A 27,955-nucleotide genomic window follows, 5' to 3' on the forward strand; every position below is an offset into this window, starting at 1 on the left:
TTTTCAAGGCTACAATTTCTTTTAATGTGGGGCCAGGATTGTGAAGGGTGCAGGATGAATGCTATGGGCCAGATCCAGCTCTGCCATACCCAATACAGTGGGAATCCTCAAAACTGCCTTTCTACACACATTATTTTTAGACAAGAAAGCATCAAAATGCAAGATCACTCTTAAAAGTGCCTGAATATTCACTAACTGCATAAATGAAATTATCTAGGATTCTTTTGATACCACAATGCTTAAAATATCTTTAAAGCACTGTACAAGCAGCACTGGAAGCAGCTCACAAACTGTCAGTGGATATAATTTAAGTGTCCTAAATTCTTTATTTTTCTTTTCTTTACTGTTCTGTAGCATCGGAACAACCCACAAACACTAAATGGCAAAGGCAATTTTTTAAAACTGTATTTTCTTAATTTTTTTTTTTCTTTCATTTACCGAGGGGCAGAAATCCAAGAGTTTTCTGAACCAGTATTTTGCTGGGAGTCAGAGCGCAGGTGAAACGTTTGAGGTGTGTTCTGCCACCACAGTGGGACTTGGAGCACATGATGCTTCCTACCCCAACTCCTAAAAATGGGTACAAGCAGCAGCTGAACGCTGGTCCCACGCACAGCCCGGGGAGGACGTGCCCCATCTCTTGTCACTATCCAAGATGTTACAGTGCCACCTTCAGTCTGAAATACGGGAGGAAAATCCCTTTAAAAGCCAGCCATGCCCCAAGGAGGCTTCCCAGGAGAGGCTGGTGGCTGCCACAGGAACGAGAAGGCAGCACCTCCACAGTGAATCTCTGCCTTGGCACTCATGGAATTAATTTAATTTAAAGCTGTCCTTGGTCTGTCTCTCTGCATTCATGGGACTGTGCCCTGAGAGGTTGAGGAGTCCCCATCTCTGGAAGTGCCCAAGGCCAGGTTGGAGCAGCCTGGGACAGTGGGAGGTGTCCCTGCCACAGCAGGGGTGTCACTGGGTGGGATTTAAGGCCCCTCTGACCCAAACCAATCTGGGATTCTATGAACACAGAAAGCTTGGGGAACAGATGAACCAGGCCCCACCCAAATAATCCCTAAAAACGCCTTGAACAGGAAAAAAGCCCCACTTCTGACTCCTACAGCAGCATTTAAAACAGGTCTGGTAGAGAAACAGATTCATCATGTTTTACACCCAGATTTTAGGGCAGAAAAGGAAGTTCTAATGTTAAAGGACACTGGGAAGAAATTGATTTTCAGAGTAAACTTTGCCAAATGGCTCCTCAGAATACTTGGACTGCAGAGGAATCCAGAGTCAGGGCACAGCAGCCTGAGCCTGGGGCAGGGTGGTGACAGAGCACTGAGGTGAAATCCACATTTCCTGCCTGTTCCACACTCCTGCAGTTACACCCCACATTCATCAGCCCTCACTGAGACCTGCTCTTAGATCTTCATTTAAAACTGGCTCATGAAATGCAAAACCCCACCAACTACAGACACACTCCAAAGCTCTACCTAGAGCACATGGTTACATAAAATTGCATCTGCATGAGACACTCTGGCTATGCATAATTTATCCCTACTCCCATCCACACACAGTAATTAGCCCTTGCTGACACTTAATGAATGGGAATTCTCATAAAGGTTCTCCAGTTTTTGTGCTTCATGCAAACATATTCAGTGACTAATTTTTGCTTCTTATCTAATTTGAACCGTTCATCTGAAATAATGAATTGGTTGCCAACTGAAACTTTCTTTAAACTGGTTTTAACAACAACAAAAACACAGCACAAAACCATCCTTTAGAAGCAAAAGCACAACACAAAATTGTCTTTTAGAAGCAAAAACCCTTCAGAAGTGCAGTGCTTCCCCCCTGAAGTCATGCGTGCTGCGGGGGGATAAAGGAAGGGAGCAAAATAATCAGCCAGACTGGAAAGCAGCAGTGATGCACTTGGTTATCTCACTGTGCTAATCCTCCATCAGGTGACTGCTCACAAGGTTTCTTTAAGCCCTCATTACTGAGGTAGAAATCCAGAAGCAGGACGGACACTTTGGTGACCCCAAAATAACACGTTTGACCTCGGAGAGGGCTCGGGGGGATTTTCAGAGCCACCCCGAGGGAGGTGGCACCTCACAGATGTGCTGGGAGGGGAGGCAGCAAAGTGTTCTTCTCTAAAGAAATCACACTGAAATTCTATAAATCAAACAGCTTTTGCTCCCCAGCCAGAAGACACAAATTAGTGACTGGGCTTCGGATGTAATTCCAGGAGCTCTGAACCTGCAGCTTGGCAGAGATGAGGCTTTTAATTCTCTCATTAAAAGCCCTTCCAATTGAGTAGACATTAATTGTAGTTTTTCACAATAATAGGCTCAAATCATATGACAACAAATCCTACAAGTCAGTTGGAGATATTTATACCAGGACAAGTTATAACCTGTTGGTTGTGCTTCAGATACTTCCACCAGCTTGAAAATACTCTCCTTAAATGTGAATTTAAGGCAGAACAGCTTCTGTTCTCCTGATCCAAGCCACGGGGAGTACCTGGCTGTCACCACTCACTGTCACCTACTCCAGCACACACACAGAAGGCTCTGGAGGCTGGGAAGTCCCAGGTACATTTACAAAATAAATTAAATGCTATACAGAGCACTGTACCAAATATTCCACTGGATTGATCTAATCTAGGAAAAAAAAAAATCAAAACTCCAAACTCACCTTGATCATTTCTGCCACGTAACTCTCTGGTCCTGTGTATTCTGTGGAATCTTTGACTTTCACTAAGACAATAAAGCACAAATAGTGCCACATGTTGTGCTCTTCCTTAATGTGCTCTTCAAAGGTGACTGTCTTGTTGTCAAACTTATCTCTCTCCAAACCTGCGAGAGGACACAGGGAGAACCCTGAGTGTTTGCCAGCTGGGGACCAGGAAAATCAGCTTGAGGACAAAACTGATTTCTAAAGTCTGCTGCACTTCTGCAAGTCACAGTCATTCTGGAATGGACACTGAGTATCAGGATAAAACGTGACAAACACCCAGGAAGAGGAGGGAGAAGAGAAGGGAGAGGAGAGAAGAGAAGGGAGAGAAGGGAGAGAAGAGAAGGGAGAGAAGAGAAGGGAGAGAAGAGAAGGGAGAGAAGAGAAGGGAGAGAAGAGAAGGGAGAGAAGAGAAGGGAGAGAAGAGAAGGGAGAGAAGAGAAGGGAGAGAAGAGAAGGGAGAGAAGAGAAGGGAGAGAAGAGAAGGGAGAGAAGAGAAGGGAGAGAAGAGAAGGGAGAAAGAAAAGAAAGAGAAGAAAAAAAGACCAGATGAGAAAGAGAAGAAGAAAAAGAGGAGGAAGAGAAGGAAGAGAAAGAGTAAAGTGTAACGAGTACTGCTTATATTTATTATACATAACAGAATAAAATTGGTTAAAAAAGGCAACAACCCTGTAGCAAGCAGTTTGTTGGATTTCATAACACATCTCCTATTTTTGGGCAAACTGATAGCAAAAGCAACGTTTGCTCTGCAGCAAATTTCCAAAGGTTATCCCGTCAGGCTGTGTGTTATGCAACATGGCAGGACCATGTCAGTCAACCACAGCACCTCCACTCCCAACCTCCTGGTGGGAAAAGCTTCCACAGGCATGCTTGGAAGAAATGACTGCTCATAAAAATCTCTCCTGTTCCCATAGGAAACTGTTCTTCGAGGCAGAGGAGAAGCAAGAACTGAAGTCTTGAGGAAAAATGGTATCCTGAGCATTCCCCATCTGGTCCTGCTGCCAAGCTGCAGTGCACGTGGTGCCCAGGAACATGAACTGGCTGAGGAATGCAAGGAGGAACAGCCAGCAATTCAAGGCTTTTTTCCTCTGAGCTTGCAGCTATCCCTGGCTTACCCAGAGTAACCCCTTCCTGTTAAGTGTGTCTCCACACTTACCACAGATAAAGCAAGTTGTTTTTAAAATTTCTTCTTTCTTCTGTTTTTCGCTCCTTAAATCAGCAAAAGTGTCAATGATCACCCCAAAGATCAGGTTCAGGACAATGATGATGACCATGAAGAAGAACAACAGATCATAGATCACTCTAGCAGCAAAGAGAGGTTCCTGCAAGAAACATTTTGGAATTATTAACAGCCCAGTTAGGTGCACATCTCAGCCTCATTACCACCCTGCCCCACACCCCTTTGCCTGAGATTCTCCACTGCTGATGCTCTCCAAGGGGAACTCACAATTCAAAACATTAAATGAAACTAAAATGCAAAAATCACTGAAAGAAAAGTCAAGTTAGTCAGCTGCCACTGTGGGATCTCTGCAGAGCTGCTCTTCCTGTGTCCAAGACTTTGGACTTCTCTCACTTTCACAAGAGAAAAAAAACTCTTCTCTCCCACACTGAAATTTGTTCTCTCCCCTCCCTGAAGCCCTTCCAAATGATACCCTAATATTAATCTGCAGTATAGCAACAGAGGATCAGTGTGGACCATAAAGTTTTTTACTGGAATTTAATACCATTAATTGCATTTAACAGCCATGTAAGCTGGACTATCGAGTACAGATTCCACATTTACTGTAGGCCTGAATATCAAAATATCCAACCCCCATTTTCACAATCATCCTACCAGTCAAGTGCCAAACTTATTAAGAATTAAGTAATTTTGAAAGCTAAGTTTTAGAAAAAAGCTTTGAAATGTCAGGTAAAACAGAAAAGCACGGCTCCCTAGGTGGCTTTGGGAGTGACAGCCTGAGCCTCAGATCACAGAACCACCACAGAATGGTAAAAAGGTGGGAAGGGACCTTAAATCCCACCCAGTGCCACCCCTACCATGGCAGGGACACCTCCCACTGTCCCAGCTGCTCCCAGCCCCAGTGTCCAACCTGGCCCTGGGCACTGCCAGGGATCCAGGGGCAGCCCCAGCTGCTCTGGGCACCTGTGCCAGGGCTGCCCACCCTCACAGGGAACAATTTCTTCCTAAATGATGGACACAAAAGCTTAAACAGCAGTCAGACAGGGAGCCAGAGGGGTGTTATGGAAAATTCCTGCTGCTTAGCCTGGTCCTCACTCTGCTGGCAGCTCCAAACCACATCATCCTTCCTCCCCCACACTCCCACCAGCCCAGCCTGGTCCCTGTCCTTCCTTCCCTCCCATTTGACACGTTAGCTCTCCCTAGGGATGCTCCCACAAAAGCTGGTGCCACTGGCATCCGCCAGCCACCACAGCATTTTCCTGAGCCACCTCACGCTCCTCCCTCACTGATCTGAACTCATCTCCTTCCTTCAGCTCCTCAGCTCCCAGCTCAGCCTCTTGGCTCCCCCATCCCTGCTCTTCTGGCCCCACTCTGGCCATCCCACAGCTCTGAAAGCCTGGGAGGAGTGGCTGGTGCTCAGTGCGGCCCCCAGGGATGTCACCCCAGCAGCAGAGCGTCCCTCTGCGTGTCTGGAGAAGTGCACACACACCCTCCCCAGCAGAGCAGATCCCAGCCCTGCTCAGCAGCACTCCTCCACCCCCAGCCAGTGGTAATTTACCTCTTTGGAAGGTTTCCTGAGCACATCACCTACTCCACCCCCGCTCCTGAGCCCGTGACTCAGAACAGTAACAATGCACATCAGCAGCGTCTCGCACGTATGCTCCTTGTTCTCTTCCTCCATCTCCTCAGTGAGCAGCTCTGGGAACACAGCAAGCAAAGACACGTTTCACAGCCAAGATTAGCTCTAAATCCTCCTCTCCATTCTTTGCTGGGTGTGCTCTCTCCCCCCCTCAGACTGCCAGCCTGTGCTGCAAATCCCTGTAGGTTCATTCCCCAAATAATCACAGAACAGTGTGGGCTGGGGGGACCTCTGCAGATCACCCATCCAACCCCTGCCCAGGCAGGGTCACCTGGAGCAGGGACACGGCCAGGTGGGTTTGGGATGGCCCCAGAGACACTCCATGATTCCCTGGGCAGCTGCTCCAGGGCTCTGCCCCCTCCATGGACAGCAGCTCTTCCTCATGCTGAGGCAGAACCTATTTTAGTTAATGGCCACTGCTCCTTGTCCTGTCACTGGCAACCACTGGGAAGGGTCTGAAGCCATCCTCTGACACCCCTTGGGGATATTGTATGGATTGATGGGATCCCCTCTCCCTCTTCTTTGGACTAAACAGGCCCTGAACAGTCTCTCCCCATAAGGGAGATGCTCCAGACCCCTCCTCATCCTTCCCTGGAGCCTCTCCAGAGCCACCCTGGGAGCAGATCTCCTCGCTGCCCTCCTCTCCCCACCACCAGTTTTCTTTTGTGCCTGAACTGCTGCCTGTGCCTGGGTGCAATATCTTTCCCTCCCTGCTCGCATGCACAGCTCAGCTCACCAGATGCCTGTTTATACAGAACCCGAGCTTTTTGACAGCTCAGAGGACAAAGTGTTGCCTCTTCCACTCTCCCCTGGTGCCTGACAGATTGCACAGCCTTTGGGCTGCACTCAAAATGGCAACTTCCACTCGGAGCTTTCAAATGGCTAAAAGATCAGTGCTTGTGGAAACAGCACACCTCTTCTGACCTCCTCTTCGCTCGGCTCAAGGCTCCAACTTCACTGCTTCGCTTGCAGAGCTGCTAAAATCCACTCCCTAACCTCACACGCCCCCCCCCTGTACCCATTAAACATCTCACGGCTTTCATTTCATCACAAAAATGCTCACGAGCAGATCCCACCTTCCCACAGCCAGCCCTGGAGAGGCCCCAGTCCCTGTGCAGCCCTGAGATAACCAAAACCCCACAGCAGTGGCCAAATATGGGGCACCATGAGCACCCCTGACCACACAAGACCCTGGCACTGGGCTGGTTATTTGTGATACAAAAACATCCCTGAGGTTTCCTTCCTGCAGCCAGAAAGAAGGAGCTGAAAGAAGCAGCTTTTCCTGCAGCAAGGCTGAATTTTACTGTCTCAGAGAGGACCCCTGAGCAAAGCAGAGCCCTCTCCTCCTGTGAGCAGGGGCTGGTGGCCATCACTGACCTTTGATGGCCATGCAAGAGCCGCCCTTCCCAGAGAAACTGGGATGTTCTGTCTGCCCCTCCCAGCCAGCACCATAAATCTCCCACATGGAAATTACATTTTCTAGAAATAAAACTGGAATATTTCAATACCCAGGTAATATCTCACTTTCTTGATCTCCAAACCCCCCAAACCTACCCTCGTCTACTTAATCCACCGAGCACTTCCTGCCATGATATTAAAACAGTTTCCTTAGTTTGAGATAGAACAACGCTGCCAATAAACCATATTTCACAGGGCATTATCCTCTGAGATCACATTTAATAGCCTCATGTTTTAAAATAATAAACTTTGCAAAGACGCAAACTGCATCTCTTCCTTCTGCAATTGATGCAGAAAATTAAAGAGTATGGCAGTGTTTTATGAAGTCTGGTTTAGTTGTAAGTTTCTCTGCTTTAGTCACTTCATGTAACAGATGTTATTTGTGCTGCTGGCCTAAATTAATCCTATTTCAAGTTAATCTCGTGATAGCTTTGTTCTCAAATTTATTGCATAGGATTTTCTAAAGGAGTTCTTTTAATTGAAGGTGATTAACTAAAAAAAAAAAAAGAGTGAAAACTCAGGGTGTGAGTTAGGAATCCCAGAGAGGTACTTACGGTCGGAGGGAATGATGGAGGAGCAGTTGTCACTGCTCCCAGCCTTGCACACGTCTGAGTAGAGGAACTCGCCAGTCATGGTCTCACCTGGCTCTGTGCGATCTGAAACCACAAAATGCTGCATCAAAGGATGCTTCAACACCTTGCAAGGTGACTCCTCGGGTATTAGGGCTCCCCATCATACTCAGTGTGCAATTACAAGGCATTCAGAGCAGTATCTTACCCTAGAGATTTCAGCAGTGCACAGTTACTTCCCGATTTACACATTCCATGGCTTTCAATTCAACCACAAAAGCATTTTTATTTCACAGAATCCCAGATTCACTGAGGTTGGAAAAGACCTTCAAGATTCTTCACTTAGTGGCTGATGCCCCACTTTGTCCCCAGCCCAGAGCACTCAGTGCCATGCCCTTGGACACCTCCAGGGATGGGCACTCCAAACCTCCCTGGGCAGCCCCTTCCAAGGCCTGAGCACCCTTTTCCATGGAGAAATTCCTCCTGCTGTCCAGCCTGAGCCTCCCCTGGCAGAGCTGGAGCCCTTTCCCCGTGTCCTGTCCATGCCCTGGGGAACAAGAGCCCGTTATCTCTGCAACACAACCCTGCAACAAGCTGCTGGCACTGACCTGGCAGCAGGGTCTCGTTGGGGAGCTTGTCCACCTCCAGGATGAAGTCATCCTTGAAGAAGAGGTAGCCCACGATGGAGAACAGGTAGACCAGGATGAGGGCCAGCACGGCCGTCAGGATGATGGAGCGCCCGTTGCGGGTGACGCTCTTGATGACGTTGAGCAGCGTCTCCTCCCGGTACACCAGGTCAAAGAGCTGGGGACAGCCAACAACAGCACATGGAGCACCAGTGTGGGTATTCTCAGCTCAGTCAGAGAGAAAGAGAAAGGTTTTCTAACCAGGCAGGAGCCTGGGAAACAGTTGGGAAAGAATGTAAATAATTCTCTAATCTATCTTGTTGTTCACATTGTTTATAGATATGTTCTGCCTGTGCATCATTCACTGCCCACCAATGGTGTGGGGTGTTTTTACTCTAAGACCAATGAAATTAGTCTTCTCGATGTTCTCTATATATAGAGCGGTGCATTTGAAATAAATCAGTGGTAGATTTGAAATACATTTGAATAAATAATTCTCTAATCTACCTTGTTATTCACATTGTTTATAGATATGTTCTGCCTGTGCATCATTCACTGCACACCAATGGTGTGGGGTGTTTTTACTCTAAGACCAATGAAATTAGTCTGCACGATGTTCTCTATGTATAGAGTGGTATATTTGAAATAAATCAGAGCTCATTTTCTTTGCCTCCTGATCTGGAGCTCTCTGTTCCCGTCCTGCTCGACGGTGTCACACCAGCAGCACTGTGCCACCGTGCCCTGGGCCGTGCACTCAGGAGCAGCAGGAGCTGAGGCAGCTGTGCCCTCCTCTGCAGCAGCCCCTCCTGCCGCGGGCAGGTGCTCCTGCCTCAGTGCTAGACACACACCAAGCTGCCAGCACAGACTGCTAGCTGGTTTTTGTAGTATTATCTACCCCCTCACAGCCTCCAGACAGCTCACTTCAATTTGCTGTTTTCTTTAAAACTTAATTTATTGAGCATTTCGTTAAATAAGCAATGCTTTTCCCCCAAAATGTGTGTTTAGATTTCTCTGCTGATGCTTCCTTCATTTTTCACTGGGTCTGGGACAACCCACAGCAGAGCCCAGGCAGGTTGTGGCTATGCTGGTGGATCACAGGACAGGTATTTGTTAAACTGGACCTCCATGAACACAGCAAATAACCAGCTCAGGTACCAGAGGATGTGGCAAACACTGATCAGAGCCACAAAGACAGCCTGTTGTGAATGGGATTTCAGCTTTGCTTCAACAGTGACACATCTCCACCACCACTGCTTCAGTGTTATTCTAGAAGCATTGTGCTGTGCAAGGTGAATCCCACCCCAGACAGAGGGAACACGTGTGCCAGGATCCCTGTCCATCCCTGAGGGCTGGAGCCTGGACAGAGCCATGGGGACACTCCAAAGTCACCCCGCTGCTCAGAAAGCACAGACACTGTGTTAGAGTTATTGATGACAACACAGCAAAGCATCACAGCCCCTCTCATTCTACCCCATGGCAGGGACACCTTCACTGTCCCAGGCTGCTCCCAGCCCTGTCCAGCCTGGCCTTGGGCACTGCCAGGGATCCAGGGGCAGCCCCAGCTGCTCTGGGCACCTGTGCCAGGGCCTGCTCACCCTCAGAGGGAAGAATTTCTTCCTCAAATCTCATCTAAACCTCTCTTCTTTTGGTTTAAAACCATCCCCCCATGTCCTCTCCCTGTCTGTCTGTGCAAGAAGTCACCCAGCAGCAGAAGGGATGTGGCAGGAGTCCTGCTGTCTCCCACAGTAACTAAAGAAAAGCCCCAGTCTGTGGCTCTTCCCAGTGTCTGTTCAACGGTTTCCCAGCAGAAAAGCAGAAATTTTCCTGGCTATGCCCAAGATGGGACTTCACAAACAGAGCAGATGTTCTGAGGGCCAAGCCAACACCCACCAAGAGGCTGTAAAAGAACTCGTGCACGAAGAGCCCCAGGGCACAGATCAGCAGGTACAGCAGGTGATAGAGGAACTCCACGTCCATGATCATGGCCTTGTATCCTCGCGTGAAGGTTCCGCAGTTACCCACGAAACTCATCAGGAAAATGATTTTATTACAAACCTAAGGAAAGATCAACCATAAATTAGATACAATAGCAGGGAAAAGAGACTGTTTTTTCAAGCTGGAGGTAGCTTGGCACCTTGCTGGGCAATCCCTGCCAAGGCCTGACCACCTTTCATGAAGAAATTCCTGCTGGTGTCCACCCTGAGCCTCCCCAGCCCAGCCTGGGGCCGTTCCCTCTCCTCCTGTCCCTGGGAGCAGAGCCTGACCCCCCTGGCTGTCCCCTCCTGGCAGGAGCTGTGCAGAGCCACAAGGTCCCCCTGAACTCCTTTTCTCCAGGCTGAGCCCCTTCCCAGCTCCTCCAGCTGCTCCCCATCAGACTCACAACGCATCATTTAGTGAGCCTCACACAACCCCACAAAAACCGAGGCACTTTGGGTGAATAACCTCGTGCTTTAGGTCACAGACTCCTCCCCGTGCCTGTCTGAGGTTGGAGCTGTTCCTACACTGAGCAAAACCTCAGAGCTCTGTCTGGCAGCCTGGGGGAAGCAGGATTAAAGGAACAACTCAGAGCACCCCCGTGAGGAGCAGCCCAAGGAGGGAATTACTCCTCCCACCAGTCCCACCACCGTGTCCCAGGCTACTTCTGCTCCACGTCTTCACACCCAGCTAAGGAACCCTTACACAGGGGGCAAGAGGAGGTCAGAAAAGCCCCCTGGGTTCTTACATTGAACGCTCCCAGAAGGAACAAGGTGGGCTGCAAGCCCACGGAGAAGATGAGCCGCAGGATGGTGGAGGCGATCAGGGCCCGGATGCCGTGGGGCTTGGGCAGGGCGATGACGATGGCCAGGGAGATGAGCATGGCTGTCCACAGCAAGCCAGACAAGTGGGGCTCCAGCGTGCCTGGGCAGAGGCAAAACAGAGCCATTCCTGCACAACCAAACCGAGCAGACCAGTGCCATTTGTTCCGTGCTGGAGCATCACCCAGCCCACAGCCTCCAGCAGGCTTTAATCACCAGCTCCTTCCTAAATCATCCTGCAGGTGTTAAGTGCTACAGCATCTTCATTTTGGTGCTCACACCTGAGTGCTGAGGGCCCTTTGCAGCCCCTGCTGCTGTGCAGAGGCAGTGCCTGGGCAGGTGAGGACACTCCCACTGATGTGCTTTAGGTCAGACCCTCGCTCCCATTTTTGGCACCTCTGGCTATTTCTGGGTCTATTTAGACTGTCCCCTGAGACTGGCTGCTTACACAACACTGAGCCCGTGTAGCTAAAAATACACTTCTCTGAAAGAGCCATAAAAAAGATCCAGCCCAAAACACTCCGATTTATGCAAAATGTGAGACACCTCTTTCTCAAAGCTGACTTAAATTTTTTTTGTCTTCAAGCAACTGGTTCCTCAACCAACAAAAAAGCAAGATCCCCCAAATTTCACAGCACTCTGCAGCCCTTCTGCAAGCACATTCTCACAGAACTTGTGTCTGACTGGCAAGATCCTCACTCAGGGCTTTCTCCCCCTGCTCCCAAATTCAGGCAGCTTAGGAAATATTACTCTCATCTGACTACCACGAGCAGCCATTTAATCTTGTTCCAAATCACTGCAGATGAATAAAGACAGAAGAGGATGGATGGAAATTAAAAGTTAATAAGCATAAAGTTGAACAGCTGTTTTGGCTGCCTGTTTGGGCTCCTGGAGCTGTCACACAGCACAAGGTGCAGAGCTGGGAATGGAGTCACTGGGTGGGAACAAGCAACAGCACGGGGAGGGACAGAGGAAATGTGCAGCAGCTCATTTAGGAACGGCTTATCTAAAATCTAAAAAAGATTTATTGGGAATATATTTGCTTTCAGGAGTTGCAGCAGCTCCCAGCAGGCCTGGAGAAACACCTGGAGTGAGTGAGGTCCTCGGGTGCTGCCTGGAACACCCACCTGGGCCCAGCCCAGAACCCCAGGCTGCCCAGCAGCACCAGGAGGGCACTGCCAGGACCTCACGGGACCCAGCTGTGCCACCTCAGGGCAGAGCAGGGCCCTCCCAGGGCAGGGAGGCTGGCAGCAGCATCCCTGTCCTGGCACACGGAGCTAAGGGTGGTCACTGCTCAACTGCTGCACCCAGCCTGACCCCAAAGCCTTGCTGGGAGCACGGGGACTCCCTGCACAGCCACAGGCAGGAGGAACACGCAGCCAGCACGAAGTGCTGCCTGTCTCTGGAATTCTCACCATTCCAGTACCGAATTCCAGGCATCCAGTTTTGTTTCTGCTCCTCAAGTCAGAAGTTTTACAGCTTCTGCTACTGTCAGATGCTCGTCAGCTGCTCAGTTCACCGTGTCTGAGCAATTCAAGACACTGACAACTTCCCCCAAACAGTCTGTTTGGAAGAGTGGTTTTTTTTTTTTTTTAAGCTAAATATAAGATACACATGTATTTATTTATTTTACTTTTTGGTTTCCAACTAGGAGAGGAAGAGCTTTTATCAAAATGTTACCTGATAAATAAAGAATTTCGAATATGTAGGGTAGGGCATCTTCAAAATGCCAAACAATTCCCCCCACAGTCTTGCAGTTTGTAATCTCAGGGAACTCATTTAACCAGCAGCTTTCCTGGCAGCCATAAATTCAGAGCTTTTAACTTGGGATCTTTGCAACTAGAGACAGAAATTCAGTTGCTCTTTGGGCTCCTTAGAACCCTCCAGCCAGGATCTGAGCTGTCCCCACTCTGCTGACACTGGGTGTGACACTGAGGAGCAGCAGCTGCAGCCACAGCCTGGCAGTCCTGATGGCAGAAGGTAAAACTGTTCTGTTCCCCCTCTCAGGAGCTCTGGAATTTGGTCTAAAACATTCCTCTGACAGGCTTTTTCAAGATGCACCCAGGGAAAAGGCTCCTACCCAGACATTCACATCGTTCTGCAAGCGATGCATGTGATGCTGCTGAGAACATCCCTGCGGATTCCCCGGGGCTGCAGCCCTGGGGAGAGGCTGGATCTGCTCAGAGCTCACTGAGCTGCCTCTGAGAGCCACCACGGACCTGCCACTGCTCAATCCCACGGTGCTATCCCAAAATTCGAGGTGGGAACGTGGCACCCTGCTCCCCGTGGGGATCCTCTGCTCCCCACACCCCTGGGGCAGGCAGTGCTGCCAATGGGCTCCTCTCCCTCATCCTCCACGGATTCCTGCTGCTCACTGCCCCCCTGCCAAGGCAGGATAATGTCTCCCACCCCCAGCACTCAGAGGCCTCCTGGAGCACCAGGAAAAGTGTGTGGAAAATGCCATTAATAAACTGCAAGCTCAAGGAAAACAACGCATTCAACATTTCGCCTATTTTTAGCTCAATCCTTAATTACAGGACTTTAAACTGAAGTAGAACAGTCAAGCAATTAAAGGTGGATGTTTATGTCAGGTAATTTTTTCCCCTAGGAAAAAGCATGGCTCTACATTTTCCTTAAAAGTGCCTCAAGAAAGAGTAAGAGAACAGCACAATTTAAAACAAGGCAATGTAAAAAGCCAAATTCTGTTCTCCTACCGCCACTGATGCAAACAGCAGTGCACAGACACGGGTGGGGAGAGCAGAATTTGGCTCATTACACCTTATTTGTTCACGTGGTTTTTTAGGTTGAATATCAGTACCTCCTCGGATTCCCTTGAATGGGTAGAAAAATGCCACGAGCAGGTTCATGAGCACAGCCAGGTTAAAGGAAATGCTGCTCCAGAAGGACATGTTCCGAGCACACCAGTACAGGAAGGGCTGAGCTGAAAGAGAGAAAATGATTTCTTTTTAATGGAGAGTTGAGTAAAAATAAGAGGTGCCTATTAAAAAAAAAAAATCACCACTAAAACAAGTTTGTTTCCAGTTTGCCCAAAAGCACAGCATCAAAAGTAATAATATTCATGGCTTATTCTGAAGTTTTTTAATTATCCTTCATCTTGGGGGCACTTCAAGTTTCCTAGATAGTGTTTTAAGGCAAAGGATCCCTGTTTCAAACATGGTGCAGCAGCAGCAGCACGAGAACAAGCTGTGAAACTGCAGAGATCAAGCACTTGAGGCCTCCCCTAAAAATATACTTTGTACTCAGAGTCACACCAAGAGCAATTTGGAGGGGGAAAACGAGCTGCAGCCCCATCCCTCTGTGTTCTGCTGCTGCCAGCAGCTCACCTGCACCACACAGTGCCACCTGCAAATCCATTTTCTGCTGAGAACAGCCCAAAATAGCCCCAGAACAAGCAGGGGGTGAAGCTCCCTGGCCTTCCCCCTGCCCTGGGGGCAAAGGACTCAGCACATCTGCAGAGAGCTCCATGTACAATCCAACAGCACATTTAAATCTTTAATGTTACCCAGAAATACTTCTCAAAAGTACTCCTAATTCTAATAATCCCTGCAGCCAGAACCAAGAGGCAGAAAGCAGAAAGATTCCTTTGCTGAAGTGGTCTTGAACCCCATGAAAGCTGCCTTGCAGTAATTCCCTCTGCATCCTGGCAAAATCCCCCTGATTTTAGCTCCTGCAGGCTTAGTGCACAGCAAATTGTGTCCTCCTGAAATCTAGAGTAGAGAAAAAAATCCACTAAAAAGAGGGAAAGTACTGTTTTGCCCTGGTGGAAGGAGGCAGCTTGTTTAGGTATCAGGGAGCAAAGAAAAAGCTCTCAGTAAAATTGAGGAGCAAGCTGAAAATGCAGACTTTGGGCTGAAGGGCAATTTATAACATGCACCAGTTCTGAGCCTTGCAGCAGCCACCACCTTTCTCCAGAAAATCCCCTCCTCTAACACCCCCAGCTAACAAAGGGGTAAAGAATTCCACAATATCTCAATGTTTTCTATTTCCTTTTAACTGGAAGAATGTGCAACCAGGTTTAATTAATTTATATGGCATTATGTAAGGGTGATTATAAAGGTCCAGGCTTAACTTTAAACCTTCCTTTGGTGATGGACACTGACTCTCTGTCTGTGTGATGCATCTGCCAGGCTTTGGCAGCTCATTTCTGTTCTTAATTAACAATTAAGAGATTTCTGGTGCTCAGATTATGGGCCAGCACCATGAGCTGAAGGGAGAAGTACACAGGTCTTTATTTTAGAAGTCTTTTGGAGGGTTGAATAGACTCTAACTGGCATCACGTGAGCACACACAGCACTGCCAGAGGTCACAGCTCCAACACAAACTACTGAAAATGTGAGAAACAACTCTGCAAACGCAAAAAAATCACCCAGAGGCCAGACAAGACCTGGATATTAGAGACAGAATAAATGATTCCAGGTTTTTAAAGGAAAAAAAAGAAATATTCTCCACTTCTACAGGTGGATCTTGGCTAATTTGTGGTCTGTTGTTAATGATGGATGCCTTCACAGCTTGCTTGGAGACAGCCTCGAAGACAAACTGACTCAAACAACAACAACAACAACAAAAAAAAAAAAAAAAAAAAAAAACCCAGAATATATGGATGCTGTTGAAGTTGCAATTTGTTTATGATGTCACACTCCTGCATTCCTTGCAGAGCTCTGTGATTTTTGGAAGCAGTCCCACACCTGCCCCAAGAGGGGGTTCCAGACAGGTCCTGCTCTTGCACTAAAAGCTGGAGTGGAGCTGATGCAGGGCAGGGGAGCAGCAGTGCTATCAGAGGGCAGGGGCTGAGTCCAGCAGGAGGGAGCTGCCTTATCTCCCCTTTCACAGGGTCACTGCTGGTCAGATCTCAGCACTGCCCACTGAGCCCCAGCTGCACATTCAGCCTTCAGCAGAACAAAAGTATTCAGCAAGAAGGTTTACTGGGGGACATGGTGGCACTGTGTGAATTAAAGTACCATTTTTGAGGGATTTCCCAGCTGCCAGTGGGAACCTCAGAGGGAAAATCAGTGCTTGAAAACACCTGTGTTCAGACATTTTAGCATCACAGGGATGGAAGGGACTTATCAACCTGTCAGCCAGTCTACTTGCCAAAAAAGGATGAATTCTACTTTACAATTACTCAGAAATCCATCTTTAACTTGTTCTTGAAACATCTCCATTCCTAGAGATGCCCTAAGTCCACAGCATCGTTATGGTTGGAAAAGGCCTTTACAATCACCAAGTCCAACCTTGCTGCATTCCCCTGCTTTACTCCCCCTGCATCCAGCACAGGCCACTGCTCTCTTCAGCTGGTTCCTCCCCTTTCTCCTCATCTCAGCTACACCTCCACACATTTGTTCCTTCCTGCTGGATCTCAGAAAGGACGTCCTGTGCTGCTCCTTCCCACCCTGCCCTGGCTCCCCTCCAGAGGGTCCCTGTTGCTCCAGCATTCAGCCTGCCTTTATCCCAGCAGCTGCCACCTGCAGAGGAGCAGCTCTGGCACACCATTATCGGGGTTGCTGCCACGCTGGGGAACCACCTGCTGCCCAGCCAAGGTTTCAAACCCCAAAATCCCCACCTGAGCGCTCCGCCCCACGTGGAGCAGCACTGACCCACCTCGCAGTTTCTTCTGCCAGTTCATCTCATTGAAGAGGTCCTCAGACTTGAGGAAGAAGTCGTTGATCTTGCTGCCCTGCTCGTCCCTCTCCGTGGTGTAGTAGATGCGCAGCTTGGACTCCTTGGTGAGGAACTCGCAGATGCTGGGCACGGGGAACACGATCTGCTCCATGGTGCGGTCCGACCTGACAATCTGCACAGCAGCCTCATCAGTCCTTCCCACTTCTAAATGCTTTTATTTCTTGGTTTTCTGCCTGCTTTGCTCTCCCTTTCAAACCAGCTACATGCAGACGCGCTTGCAAAGAACAGCAGCTCGACACAGATTTCATTTGATTTACCTTTCAGAGCAGGGCTACATTCAGCTCCAGAATTGTAATTTCTATGCTGTGGTCTTATGCTGGCAGTACTGGTCTTAGCTGGGATTTCCATGGGGCCCAGAGAATGTCACATCAAAGCTGGGATGCAGTTCAGAGCAATGTGGTGGCCCAATTCAAGAACGCTGGCAAATTTGAGCCAAATTTGGGCAAGTACAAGGAATAACAGTGATATCTGTATTGCTTATAAGAGAGTTTTGGGAAGTCACAGAACCATGGACTGGTTTGGATTGGAAGGACCTTAAAGCCCATCCAGTGCCACCCTTGCCATGACAGGGACACCTCCCACTGTCCCCCAAGCCCCAGTGTCCAACCTGGCCTGGGACACTGCCAGGGATCCAGGGGCAGCCACAGCTCCTCCAGGAAATCTCCGTTATCTGTGAACATTTTACTTTTACAAAGCTCTAAGATGGCACATGAGGCCAAACTGTCATTTGAATCCAGAAAGAGTGGCAAAAAGCTATCACAAACTTTCTGGATTCAGCAACAGCACCGGCCAAAATGTAACAGAAGCGAAGCCACACTTCCTGCTGCCAAGAGAGCTCTGCTCAGCTCCATCCCCGAGCCCACACATGACAGCTCAGGAATAGCTCCCCCCTGCCACTGCCAGGGAATTAAATAAATAACTCTCCCTGTATGCTCTGTACCAGAGACAACAGTCCACACACAGGCAGGCAGAGCCATGGCAGCACCACGAAAATGCCCCCAGGGCTGCCCTCCCTGTGCTCAGCCCTGGGGTTCCCTACCTCGATCTGCGCCGTGTGCTTGGCGTAGAACTCCAGCGCCTCGTCCCCCTCGATCTGACCCCCTGGCTTCAGCATGTTCTGCAGCTCTTTGTTGTGACGAGCCAACTAAAATAAAGGAATGCACAGGGAGTGGGAGACACCAGATGTCTCTCTGTGATATTAAATTTCTGATTTTTGGCATAAAAAAAGAAATAGTACGCAGTCAGCTGCTAGGAAAGGGCAAAGTTGACAGAAGGCTTGTTCTGTTCCAACCAGACACCCTGCAGCTCTATTTTGGGAGCAAGTCAGAATGATTCAAATATGTATTTCTTTAATGCCAGTGTTGTACTCCTCTTTTCCTCATCCTCTCCCACCCTTTGCCTGGAATCTTTCTGATCCCACAGAAATTCACATTCGGTCTGTCCTTCTACACCACCCTAACCCAAAGGTGTGCCCATCACCCAAGATCCAGGCAGGGACAAAGAGAAAAATCTGCATCAACTGAGCAGCAGATGTACAGAGCACTGCTCCAAAAATGCTGCTGGATGCTCCAAATTCACCCTGCAGCACAGTGAGGGTCTGTCTGCTCAGATGCTGGAGGAACAAGAAGTCTCTAATGCAGTGAGAGATGTAGCACCAATATATTAAGTAGATTTAGATATAGTTTTCTCCCCTTTGGTTTTTTACCTCTCAAATACACATTGTATCAGGACAATGGCTCTGCTTGGCTCCAGCAGAGAGAGAATGTGGCAAGGACCGAGATTTCTGATTACACTTTAATTGATCTGTGAGTAGAATTTCTTTGGGAGTATAAAGTAACCTTTGATACAGCTGAAAAATAATACACTGCTGCTCAGTGCTGCCAAGAATTGAGCCACGTGTCCTCAGGAACTCAGTCCAGAGCCTGCCTGCTTCCCACGATAAAAGAAAATTCCCAAAATTTTCTTGTATTATACTATTTTTGTTTCTGATTAAAATTAGGATTTGCTCTGATAACAAGAGTATGTGCAGTGAGCCTGCCTCAGAGATGAGCCATGAAAACAGTTCCAGGGAAAAGCAGACTCTGGCTTTTCCCAGTTTGTGGCTCGTGGTGGAAACTCTACCTGATGAGCCAAGATATAAATGTTGTGTCCCACGTTCCTGGGAGACGCCGCGACATCTTCCCCGTTCTCTCCATCCTCAAACTCCACTTCTCCCTGCAGATAAGCCTTCTTGATCACTTCCACCTGGAGAAGGAGGCAGGCAAGGAGAGGAGGCTCAGGCAAAGGGTGGAAGCTGCTGAGGGCAGCACACGCTCGGCGCTCCCCCGGACGGGAACGGAGCACAGCTGGGACATTCAAAGGGAGCTCAGTGGGTTTCCCAACACCCAGGATCAACTGAACTCAGCTTCAGCCCAGCTCACTGCCTCAACAAACTGAAGGTGACGTGTTCCAGGCCACCCTCTCTGCACCTGTGTCACGTTCTGAGCCCGGCTCCAGCGCAGCCCTGCGGACGAGTCAGTGGTGCTCGGGCTGTGCTTCGCATCTCCTGCTTGAGCTTTCACCAGTTCGTTCATGAACCAGCCCCAAAACCCTGCTAGGGCTCACTGGACAGCTCTGGGGCCACAAGGGATTGTCACTTCTCTGTCTCCTGTGCAAGTGAAGAGTCAGGAGCCGGGGAGGGAGCCCAGGACTCACCAGCTCCTTGGGCCTCATGTTGTAGAGGATCCTCTCCGCGTTCTCACTGTCGTGCCTGCTCTCCATGATGGCCAGGAGCAGCTTGGAAGCGTTGTTCTGAGGGCAGGGAAAAGCAATGGAATCACTGCCAGGAGCCAAAAAAATGAGGGTCCCCAGCCTGGGTGGCACCACTCTGCTGCCAGGAGGGCTTCAGGGACACGGGTCCCAGGGCAGCAGCCACTGCAGGCAGAGTGTGCCAGCCACCCACCCCAGGGCTCTCTCAGCCTCACCTCACCAAGCCCTCCCTCTCCTCTCATTACTGACCTACACAACTTAACAGGATTTTTTAGCAGTTCATTCCCCAAATCCTACTTATTGAAACACATCCAATTAACCCCAGCCAAGGTTTAAATTTCTGAAAATGCTGCTGTTTCATGCTCGTGTTGTTTTGTTTTGATTTAAGGATACTGCAGTATCACCACAAGCTCTGAGCTCCCAAATGGTGCAGCTCAGCTCTGCTGAAGATGCTGCTGATTAAATCAAGGGACAGCCAGGGCTGAAGACACAGATGTGCTTTGCTGCTTTTAACTGAAATCACTCTGCAGTCTGCTCACGCCAGGGAACACAGGGAGGAAATGGGAAACTACCACAAGGCACCAGACTACTTTAATACGAACAATTAAGATTAAAATCCATCATGCCTGACAATAAAACCCAATAAAAGTATTTAATTTTGAAGTATAATGCTAATCGAGTCTAAAAGCATTTTTTATTTACAATAATAAAAAACCCACATTACCCATAATAATGGTGTGAGTCGGCAACGGAAATCAAGGAGACACTGCAGTGTCACTCAGGGCAATAAGTCAGAAAGGAAATATTTCTCAAGCACAGGCTGAAGCAAGAGTGCTCTGAGACTGCTGTTGCTAGAGGGGAACCTGCTCGAGTGTTTTTGTGTTTTGAAACCAGCAGCAGGGCTAATTATTTCAGCATTAATATGGACAGCCATAAAGAATTGTTGATTCAATGTCAACCTATTAAACAACACCAATAAAGTGTTAGGAAAGTAGTTGCAACATGAGAAATTTCACTTCCACTGTCCACGTAAAAGCTCAGCAACAACAGAACAGGTTTCATCAGCTTTAGGTTTTTTTACAGGAAGTGATTTTAGGATTCCTCAGCATATTCTGACTGCCTGCATCCCCCAGCTGAGAACTGGTGGCTCCAAGTCATCATTTCAAAGACGAAATACCTGTGACAAAGAATCTTTGGGCACTGCCTGTAGCTCAGTGATGTATACAGTTTTTGGGCACTGATGAATGTTGGGATATAACAAGCACCCAGATAATTTTAACAGTAAAATCATGTTTTATCCCACTGTCAGCGTGCCTCGCACAGAGCATTCACTTGCCTTCAGCTCCAACACGAGGTCCATCCTCTTCTTTCCCAGAGGGTTGATGTCATTGAGAATTAACGCCGTGATGATGTCAATGCCGTTGGACTCGTGGGTAGCAATGCAGTTCTGTCCAAAGAAAAGTCATCAGGCTTCACTAATTACCTGTACTACAAACACAGCCCGGGCTGGTGACCCCTCCAGAGCAGCAGAGTCCCCTCTGTCATCACCTCCTGGGCTGCCCGAGCTGGAAAACTGCACAGACAGCTCCAGGCAGTGCAACAACAAAAGATTCAAGGCATTTTGTTCCAAGCTTTTCCTCTCCTCAGCCATGGTCCTACTGGAGCCCCTGGCCTCAGGAAGCATGGAGAACCATGCTGATAAATGAAGCATTTCCATGCCAAAGTGTGCAGGCTGGAGGAACAGTGTTTTACTGAGATTAGGGAGAGTTTTCTTTATTATAAACATGCCAATCAACACCTACTTCAGTGCTGTCTGCACAAAAAAAGGGAATTTCCATAACCTCCTGCCTACCCTTCAGCCCTGCTCTTGGAATGCCCTGTACCTAAAATGTACAAACAGCAGCTTGCTGGCTTCAAAATCCAGAGAGAGCCCTGCTCTGTCACTGAACTCCACACTGAGAACACCTAAAGGTTTTTAATCCACCTGATCCAGAGAGCAGAGGGACACTGACAATTCTCCCTGGCATGCACAGCCTCACACATCCTCTTGCAGAGACAAGAAGTGCAGAAAGGTCATATTCCAGGCTTTCAGGACAATATTATGGTCCAATTAATAAGGAAATGGAGAGAATAAGCAGAAACTGGCACAGGGTGCCCAGAGCAGCTGGGGCTGCCCCTGGATCCCTGGCAGTGCCCAAGGCTGGTTGGACACTGGGGCTGGACCTGGGACAGTGGGAGGTGTCCCTGCCATGGCAGGGGTGGCACGGGGTGGGATTTAAGGCCCCTCCCAACCCAACCCATTCTGGGATTTTATGAAGTACAGCAATTCCCCACTCTCCCTACCCAGTCTACTGAAACAGATCTTAGCAAAGCAGAAATATTTCTACTGCTTTGAGTGCTTCGACTCCTCAGAGGGGGCCCTAAGACAAGTTGATTATGAGGAGTTTATAAAGGAAAAAATCCTCCAACCTGGGGGGGAAATGAAGTGGGCAGTGTTGTAAGACAACAGCAGGCTAGCAGAGCTGGGGCCTGGGGAGAAAGGGGGGTGCATTTCCCAGCTCTGGGATCATTACCTGGTTCTCATGGCAGGGCCCCTGACAGTACTCAGTCAAACTTTCCAGCGTCTGGTTGATCAGTGCCACGTTCTTCTCGTTTATATACAGACCCAGAAGTCCAAGTCCCCCAGTTGTGCTCCCACAGATGCAGTCCAGGAACTGCAGTGTCTCACACACCAGGTTGTAGTTTGTCTTGTTGTTCTGGCAGCGCAGGAAATTCTGTGAGGAGAGTGTCAAAGCCATGAGGGAGGGGAAAAACCATGCAAAATGCTCTTTGGCTGATAGTATTTATTAAGTTCATCCATCCCCAATTCCACTGCATGCTGGATTGCTCTGGCTCACTGTACAAGCACTTTAAGCCTCTTTCCAGGGCTTATTTGCAATGTGCTGCTCTCTCCTGAGCAGCTCGTTGGCCTCACGCTGTACAGCAGTGAACAGAGTGCATCCCATAAACAGAGAGATCCATCAGAGCCTGACACACCCAGCACGGAACAGGCACTCTGGGAAGCTCTCTGGAGCCTGGAAGCTTCACTCCACCTGCTGCACTTCCCTCCAAGCATCACTCAAGGCTCCCTCCTCCCAGACCTCTCTTGATTCCCTGGCTGGGGCCTCACAGCAGCTCCACCTGCACAAGAGGGACCTGAGTGCACACCTTGAAGGAAGGTTCCTTAAAATGGAATTCTCCCCACTGCATTTCTTTCCATGTAATTATTGTGATTCCTGCTTGAAGCTGCTGATTAGGAGCAGCTCCTCTAATGAAAAGCCAGATTTGCCACCGTGGATTTAACAGCTTTCTGCTCTCCTATATTCCAAATGAAGAAAAGCACCAAACCCACCCAAAACTGAAGGACAACTAATGAAAATCCCCCAGTGACTCAGATGCTGTTTGCCAGTGCATTCCCAGCAGTGCTGCAAATATTAGCAGCCACTACCACTTGCTTTTCCCTGAAGTTTCAGCAGGAAAACTCTTACTTAGCTTAATTCTAGCAGGTAACAACAATTCCAGAGTGAAAAAGCCCTCAGAGGAACTGGAGCCATGGAGTATGGAAGCAGCAGGGTCTTTCCTGCCAGCCCAGAGAGCAGCACTGGTCCCTGGCTGTCTCTGCCTGAGTCAGACTAATGAGTCTTTCAAGGCAAACAGAGAGAAATTGCAGATTCAATGGAAGGCGAAGCTAAAAAAGGAAAACGCTGTCTATGAATGCAGACTAAAGGTGACAGTGATTCAGCACATTTCAGCTGATTGCTCATTTAGTATCCTGACTCCTGATTACCTTGTCAGAATGTAAAAAAGGTTGATCCTACGGAAATCGGAGCTCGTGTCTTCCCTCCAGGAAAAAAAAGCAAAATGAAAGGATAATACCCGAAGTGAGGGAGTAAAATGCTCCCTGGCTGCTGCACAGCATTTATTCTGATTGCAGCTAAGCTTGTACCTGAGCTCCTTGATCCACAGTCAGTAAGGAGAGAAGAGGAATGAGGCACAAGACACTGTTAGGTTGAAACAAGGGGAAGGGAAAAAATTGTACAAAACAAACCCCTGCCGCACTGTGAGAAACTGCCCCAGGGAGTGTCTGCTGCTGTCTCAGCCAGGACAGAGGGAACTCTTCATTTTCAGTCACCCAGAGCACCTCACAGTGGGAACACAGCTCTTCAGTGCTGAGTGTGCCACTCCACTGCTCCCCGTGGGAATGACCCTGCACCCAGAACCAGCAGCCACAGGCAGATCCAGCTGGAACACGTGGGAAGCCTGCATCCACCCGCTCATCCCAGTCCTTGCATTCATCTGGAGAAGGTACTGCAGCTCCTCCAGCCCCGTGGGGGGCTGTGGAGCAGCATCCACACGGAGCAAACTGGGGCTCTGTCTGGGAAGGGAAGGGCTGCCTGATGCAGAGGGCACAGCACTGCAGCTGCCTGAGCACCCAGAGCCTTCCTCCTCCTCCTCCTCCTCCCTGAAGCACAGGAGCTCCTCCAGCATGACTGGCACTGCCCTGTGCTTGCCCATCAGCTCCCACAGCTGCCAACAGCCTGGAAAGGCTCGGTGTGGCCAGCACACACCTGCAGCAGGCAGGTGATCCCAACTCACTTCCCATTCAAATGTAATGTGCAGTTCTGGGAGACACTCAGCTTCCCGGGGAGCCCTTCCCTGCTCCTTTAGGCAGCGACTGCAGGGAGTTTCTCTTGGCACTTTGCAGGGAGCTCAGTTACACGTACCAGCTGCAGACACCAAGATTTTGGAGGATCAGACACTTCTGCCTTCCCTTTGGGGCTGAGAGAAGCACAAACCTCGAGGCAGGCAGGCAGCAAGAGGATTACGCTGGAAAAGCTGTTCTACCTTTTTTTTTTTTTTCTTTTTTCTGTTACAAAAAGAAATCCCTTTTTCTCTCAGAGCTGACTACAACTACCTGCTGTTTGGGAAATGGAATTGTTCAGGACGGGGAAGAGCTCAGGCCAAGTTTCTGCACTGGCTGGAATTCAAGCGTGCTCCTATAGCTGCACTGGCGGATCCTGTGCGTGCGGTTTGGAGCCGCGCCACGGGAACCGACACCGCCAGCGGCAGGAAAATCCTCTGACAGAACACACATCAAAGGGCTCTTTTTCGTTAAAATGAGAGAAAGGCTGATGTATGTAACCTGGGCACTCAGAGATGCTCCCGGAAGGTTTCCGTGCAGCTGGGATCCCACGTGCTGCCGGGGCATTCCCGCTCAGAGGAAGCGACTTGGCAGCTCTGCAAAGCTCTCACGCAGGGTCCCACGCTCCTGCTGGCCACGGAACAATGGGCAATCACGGCAATTATTGCTCTTTATGAGGGCACTTAGCACATTGTACAGCGCCTCACCAGCTCCTCGATCCCGACACGGCAGCACTGAACAAAAATCATCTGAATTGCAGCTCCATTGTAAGGGGGAACCTGCTCTGGGCTCCCTGGAATTCTACGAACACGTCCCAGGGCAGCACAGGACACCGAGGCTGCCAGGACCTTGGGACACGGCCAACTCCAACCCCTGTCACGAGGCAGCTGGAGCAGAGCCTGGCCCGTCCTCTCCACATCCCCCATCGGGTGTTTGCACACATGGGGGAGAGACCCTGAGCCTTCTCCTCTCCAGCCTGACCTCTCCCAGCTCCCCCTGCCTCTCCTTGCCCATCAGATGCTCCAGTCCCATGGTCATCTCTGAGACTCCCTGCTGGACTTGGTAACCCAGGTCTGGAGCCAGAATTCCACATGGAGCCTGGGGCACCCAGCTTGTTTAGGTGCATGTCCAGCTTGTTCAGATGTTTCCCATCCCAATTCCCCACCAAGGGTAGGACTCCCTTGCTCCAGACCTCACCAGGGTCTCAGGGATGTAGGGCTGGTGAAGGCCAGTCCTACCAGTAAGGGGCAAAGTGAAGGTGGCACTGAGCTCCCTGACCTTCTCCATGTGCTCTGTCACCAGGGGCTGTGCCCATTCTGCACCTCTGCCTATCTCCCCCTCTGGATACAACCTAGAAATCCTTCTCATTGCCCTCCGTGTCCCTCAGCAGATTCACCTCCAGCTGAGGCTTTCCTAACAGCTTCACCACGTGTTCAACTCTAGCTAGGTACATGGACAGAGCCAAGAAAATCCAGGAGAACCTGGTTACTGGAAAGTTAAGCTGAAGGCTGATGGAATCAAAGTCCCAACACCCTCTTCATTTTCCTACATGATCTTTCTCTCTTTCTTTTTTTCTCTTTCTTTCCCTCCTCTTTCAAAAACAAATCAGTAACTTCACAGTACAACACCTGCTTGCTTTCAACATATACTTTTTAAAAGCCCCAAGAAGTGTTGACCCCACCACCTTTAATGTATGTACCTTTCAAAGACCACTGGATAACTGGATTTGCTCGTATCAGCCCAGCAAGGTATAACAAGGTATAAGTACTTTTTTTTTTTTTTTTTTGGATTAACGTCAAGACCAAAGAGAATAATTGGTCACATAATCCATTTAAAAAAGGCCTGGGATTAGGGATAATGGTGTGGCAGCAGTGAGTGCACAAGGCACCCTGAGCACAGCTGCCCGGAACCAGGCGGTACCTGCAAGTCCCGGTTGTGGTTTTCACAGAGCAGCTGCAGGAAGCGCAGGATGGGCTGCATGATGGAGATGACAGCGCTCATCTCCAGCTCATCTTTGCTCTTGTCTGCTGCAGCCTGGGCTCCCTCCCCTGCTGAGTAGTGCTCCTCGGGGTCGGCCTCTCGCCGGTACGTGGTGTACGCCTTCCGCGTGGCCGCAGACGCCTCCAGCAGCTGGTCCCGCACCTCCTCTGTGATCTGGGTCATGGGCTCCCTCACTACAACACACCAGGACACAACTTCCTTATGAAAGCTGGATAAGGAGGGCCAGGAAGCCTGTCCACACGTTCCCCTGGCAGCTTCACCCAGCTGTTGAGCAGCAGCTCTTTGGTGAGTACGTTTAGCGTAGGAAGGGGCTCGTGCCACACTCTGCACCTCGTACACCAGCCACAGCAGGGTTACACTTCTGGGGATTAACTGGTTAGGGAACACACATCTAGCACTAGCAGGAGTTATGGTAAAAGGACCTGCTTCAGAACAAAATTGGGATTTCTTCACTTATTGTCAGAGAAGGCACTGACCACAACCCACGGCCTGGGGTTGTTCTTATGGATCAGATTTGGGCAGCTTGCCATGAGACAAGGCAGCAGAGTCTCAGCTCAGAAAGGCTTTTCCTCATTTCAATAGCACTCATTGAAAAACCTCACAAATGGATGAAGATGGGATGAAGCTCTTGAAATCCTGAGCCAGGGCACCACTGACCTCTGAACTTTGCTCTGTGGGATCAGAGATCAGAGCATTATTGCATCAACCAAAATGAGGTCAAAACACAAACTCCCTGTCACTTCAGATGGGGAATGACTGGGGATTACCTCTTTTCCTGTTGGGGACATCTCTGTCCGAGTCTTCATCTTTCTTTTTGTTTCCTAAGTCACTGGTGTTGACTGTGACAGTTGCCTTGATTTCTTGCTGTGCCACTTTCATGCGGTCATAAAAAACCTTAAAGAACTTCTCAGATTTCTTATCTTCCGTCAGTCGGCAGAAGAAGGAATGCTACAAGAGAAAAGGAACAGCATCTGTAGCTCCACACACAGGTCTGAGTCCAGACAATTCCACCTTCCTGCACTGGTGTGGTATCCTGCAGGACTGGGAGCTTCATTAGTTGTCAGTAAGCTGAAACTCACAGCAATGGAAACTCGTAGTTTATTGTGAGGCAGCCCCAGTGGCTCAGCTTGGTTAAGCCCCTCATTAACAACTTCAAATGCAGATTTAAAGAGAAGTGAGGGCAATAAATCACACCAGGCTGATACAATTGGGTAGCACACCTCACTCTCAACAAGGGAGATATGGTAAGTACCAGGAATTAAGGTAAGGAGAAGGGAATTCCCTGTAATTTGATTATCAGTGCAGAAACAAAAGGGTATGGACAAAATATAGAAGAAGAACTGTCCTGCCTTCCTACCCTCAAATCCAAGGGACTGTGACTCACAACACACAAAGCCAATGTTAATCACAGTCCAAAAATGTACAAACAGGGTGATCCCATGAGGGACATCTCGTGCTGAGTTTCCCCTGCCCTGCCTGCAGCCAGCTCCTTAAAACTCTTTTTAGTTCCCACTCCAATATATCTTTAAGTGACAGAAAAACTCAAAGCAACTGACTACTTTTAAGAAGGTTTGTTACTCTTCTTCTGCACATATGTGCACAGAGACAGAAAGTTCTCCCTAAAATCGAGGAGAATACAAATCATGTACAGGTCAAGAAGGAGCCAGCACAGTGAGTGATCAGACAACTCCTGATGAAACCAATATGCTGTTACATAAATCAGGACCAGAGCTTAAACACGACTGAAGGATGAACTTGTAAGTGGGTCACCTTATGCAGAGCATTATGAAATTAGTTAGCATTCTGCAGCGGCTCGCCATCCAACAGCTTTACATGATGA

The 27,955-nt window shown here is 49.1% G+C and overlaps 1 protein-coding gene across 1 annotated transcript in view; it reads right to left on the reverse strand.

Annotated features, from left to right (window-relative positions):
* Nucleotides 1-27,955, reverse strand: part of ITPR1 (inositol 1,4,5-trisphosphate receptor type 1) — a 157,691-nt gene that overhangs the window by 14,568 nt on the left and 115,168 nt on the right. The window contains exons 44-59 of the mRNA XM_053989142.1: nucleotides 26,883-27,063; nucleotides 26,035-26,288; nucleotides 22,007-22,207; nucleotides 20,770-20,880; nucleotides 19,380-19,475; nucleotides 18,807-18,929; nucleotides 17,725-17,829; nucleotides 16,605-16,797; nucleotides 13,804-13,926; nucleotides 10,913-11,088; nucleotides 10,081-10,245; nucleotides 8,173-8,368; nucleotides 7,550-7,651; nucleotides 5,457-5,596; nucleotides 3,875-4,040; nucleotides 2,680-2,840 (exon numbers count right to left, since the gene is read on the reverse strand). Of these exons, the coding sequence (XP_053845117.1) occupies nucleotides 2,680-2,840; nucleotides 3,875-4,040; nucleotides 5,457-5,596; nucleotides 7,550-7,651; nucleotides 8,173-8,368; nucleotides 10,081-10,245; nucleotides 10,913-11,088; nucleotides 13,804-13,926; nucleotides 16,605-16,797; nucleotides 17,725-17,829; nucleotides 18,807-18,929; nucleotides 19,380-19,475; nucleotides 20,770-20,880; nucleotides 22,007-22,207; nucleotides 26,035-26,288; nucleotides 26,883-27,063 (2,493 nt within the window). The remainder of the gene's footprint in view (nucleotides 1-2,679; nucleotides 2,841-3,874; nucleotides 4,041-5,456; nucleotides 5,597-7,549; nucleotides 7,652-8,172; nucleotides 8,369-10,080; nucleotides 10,246-10,912; nucleotides 11,089-13,803; nucleotides 13,927-16,604; nucleotides 16,798-17,724; nucleotides 17,830-18,806; nucleotides 18,930-19,379; nucleotides 19,476-20,769; nucleotides 20,881-22,006; nucleotides 22,208-26,034; nucleotides 26,289-26,882; nucleotides 27,064-27,955) is intronic.

This window comes from Vidua macroura, chromosome 13, assembly GCF_024509145.1.
Source record: "Vidua macroura isolate BioBank_ID:100142 chromosome 13, ASM2450914v1, whole genome shotgun sequence".
Classification (NCBI taxonomy): Eukaryota; Metazoa; Chordata; class Aves; order Passeriformes; family Viduidae; genus Vidua; species Vidua macroura.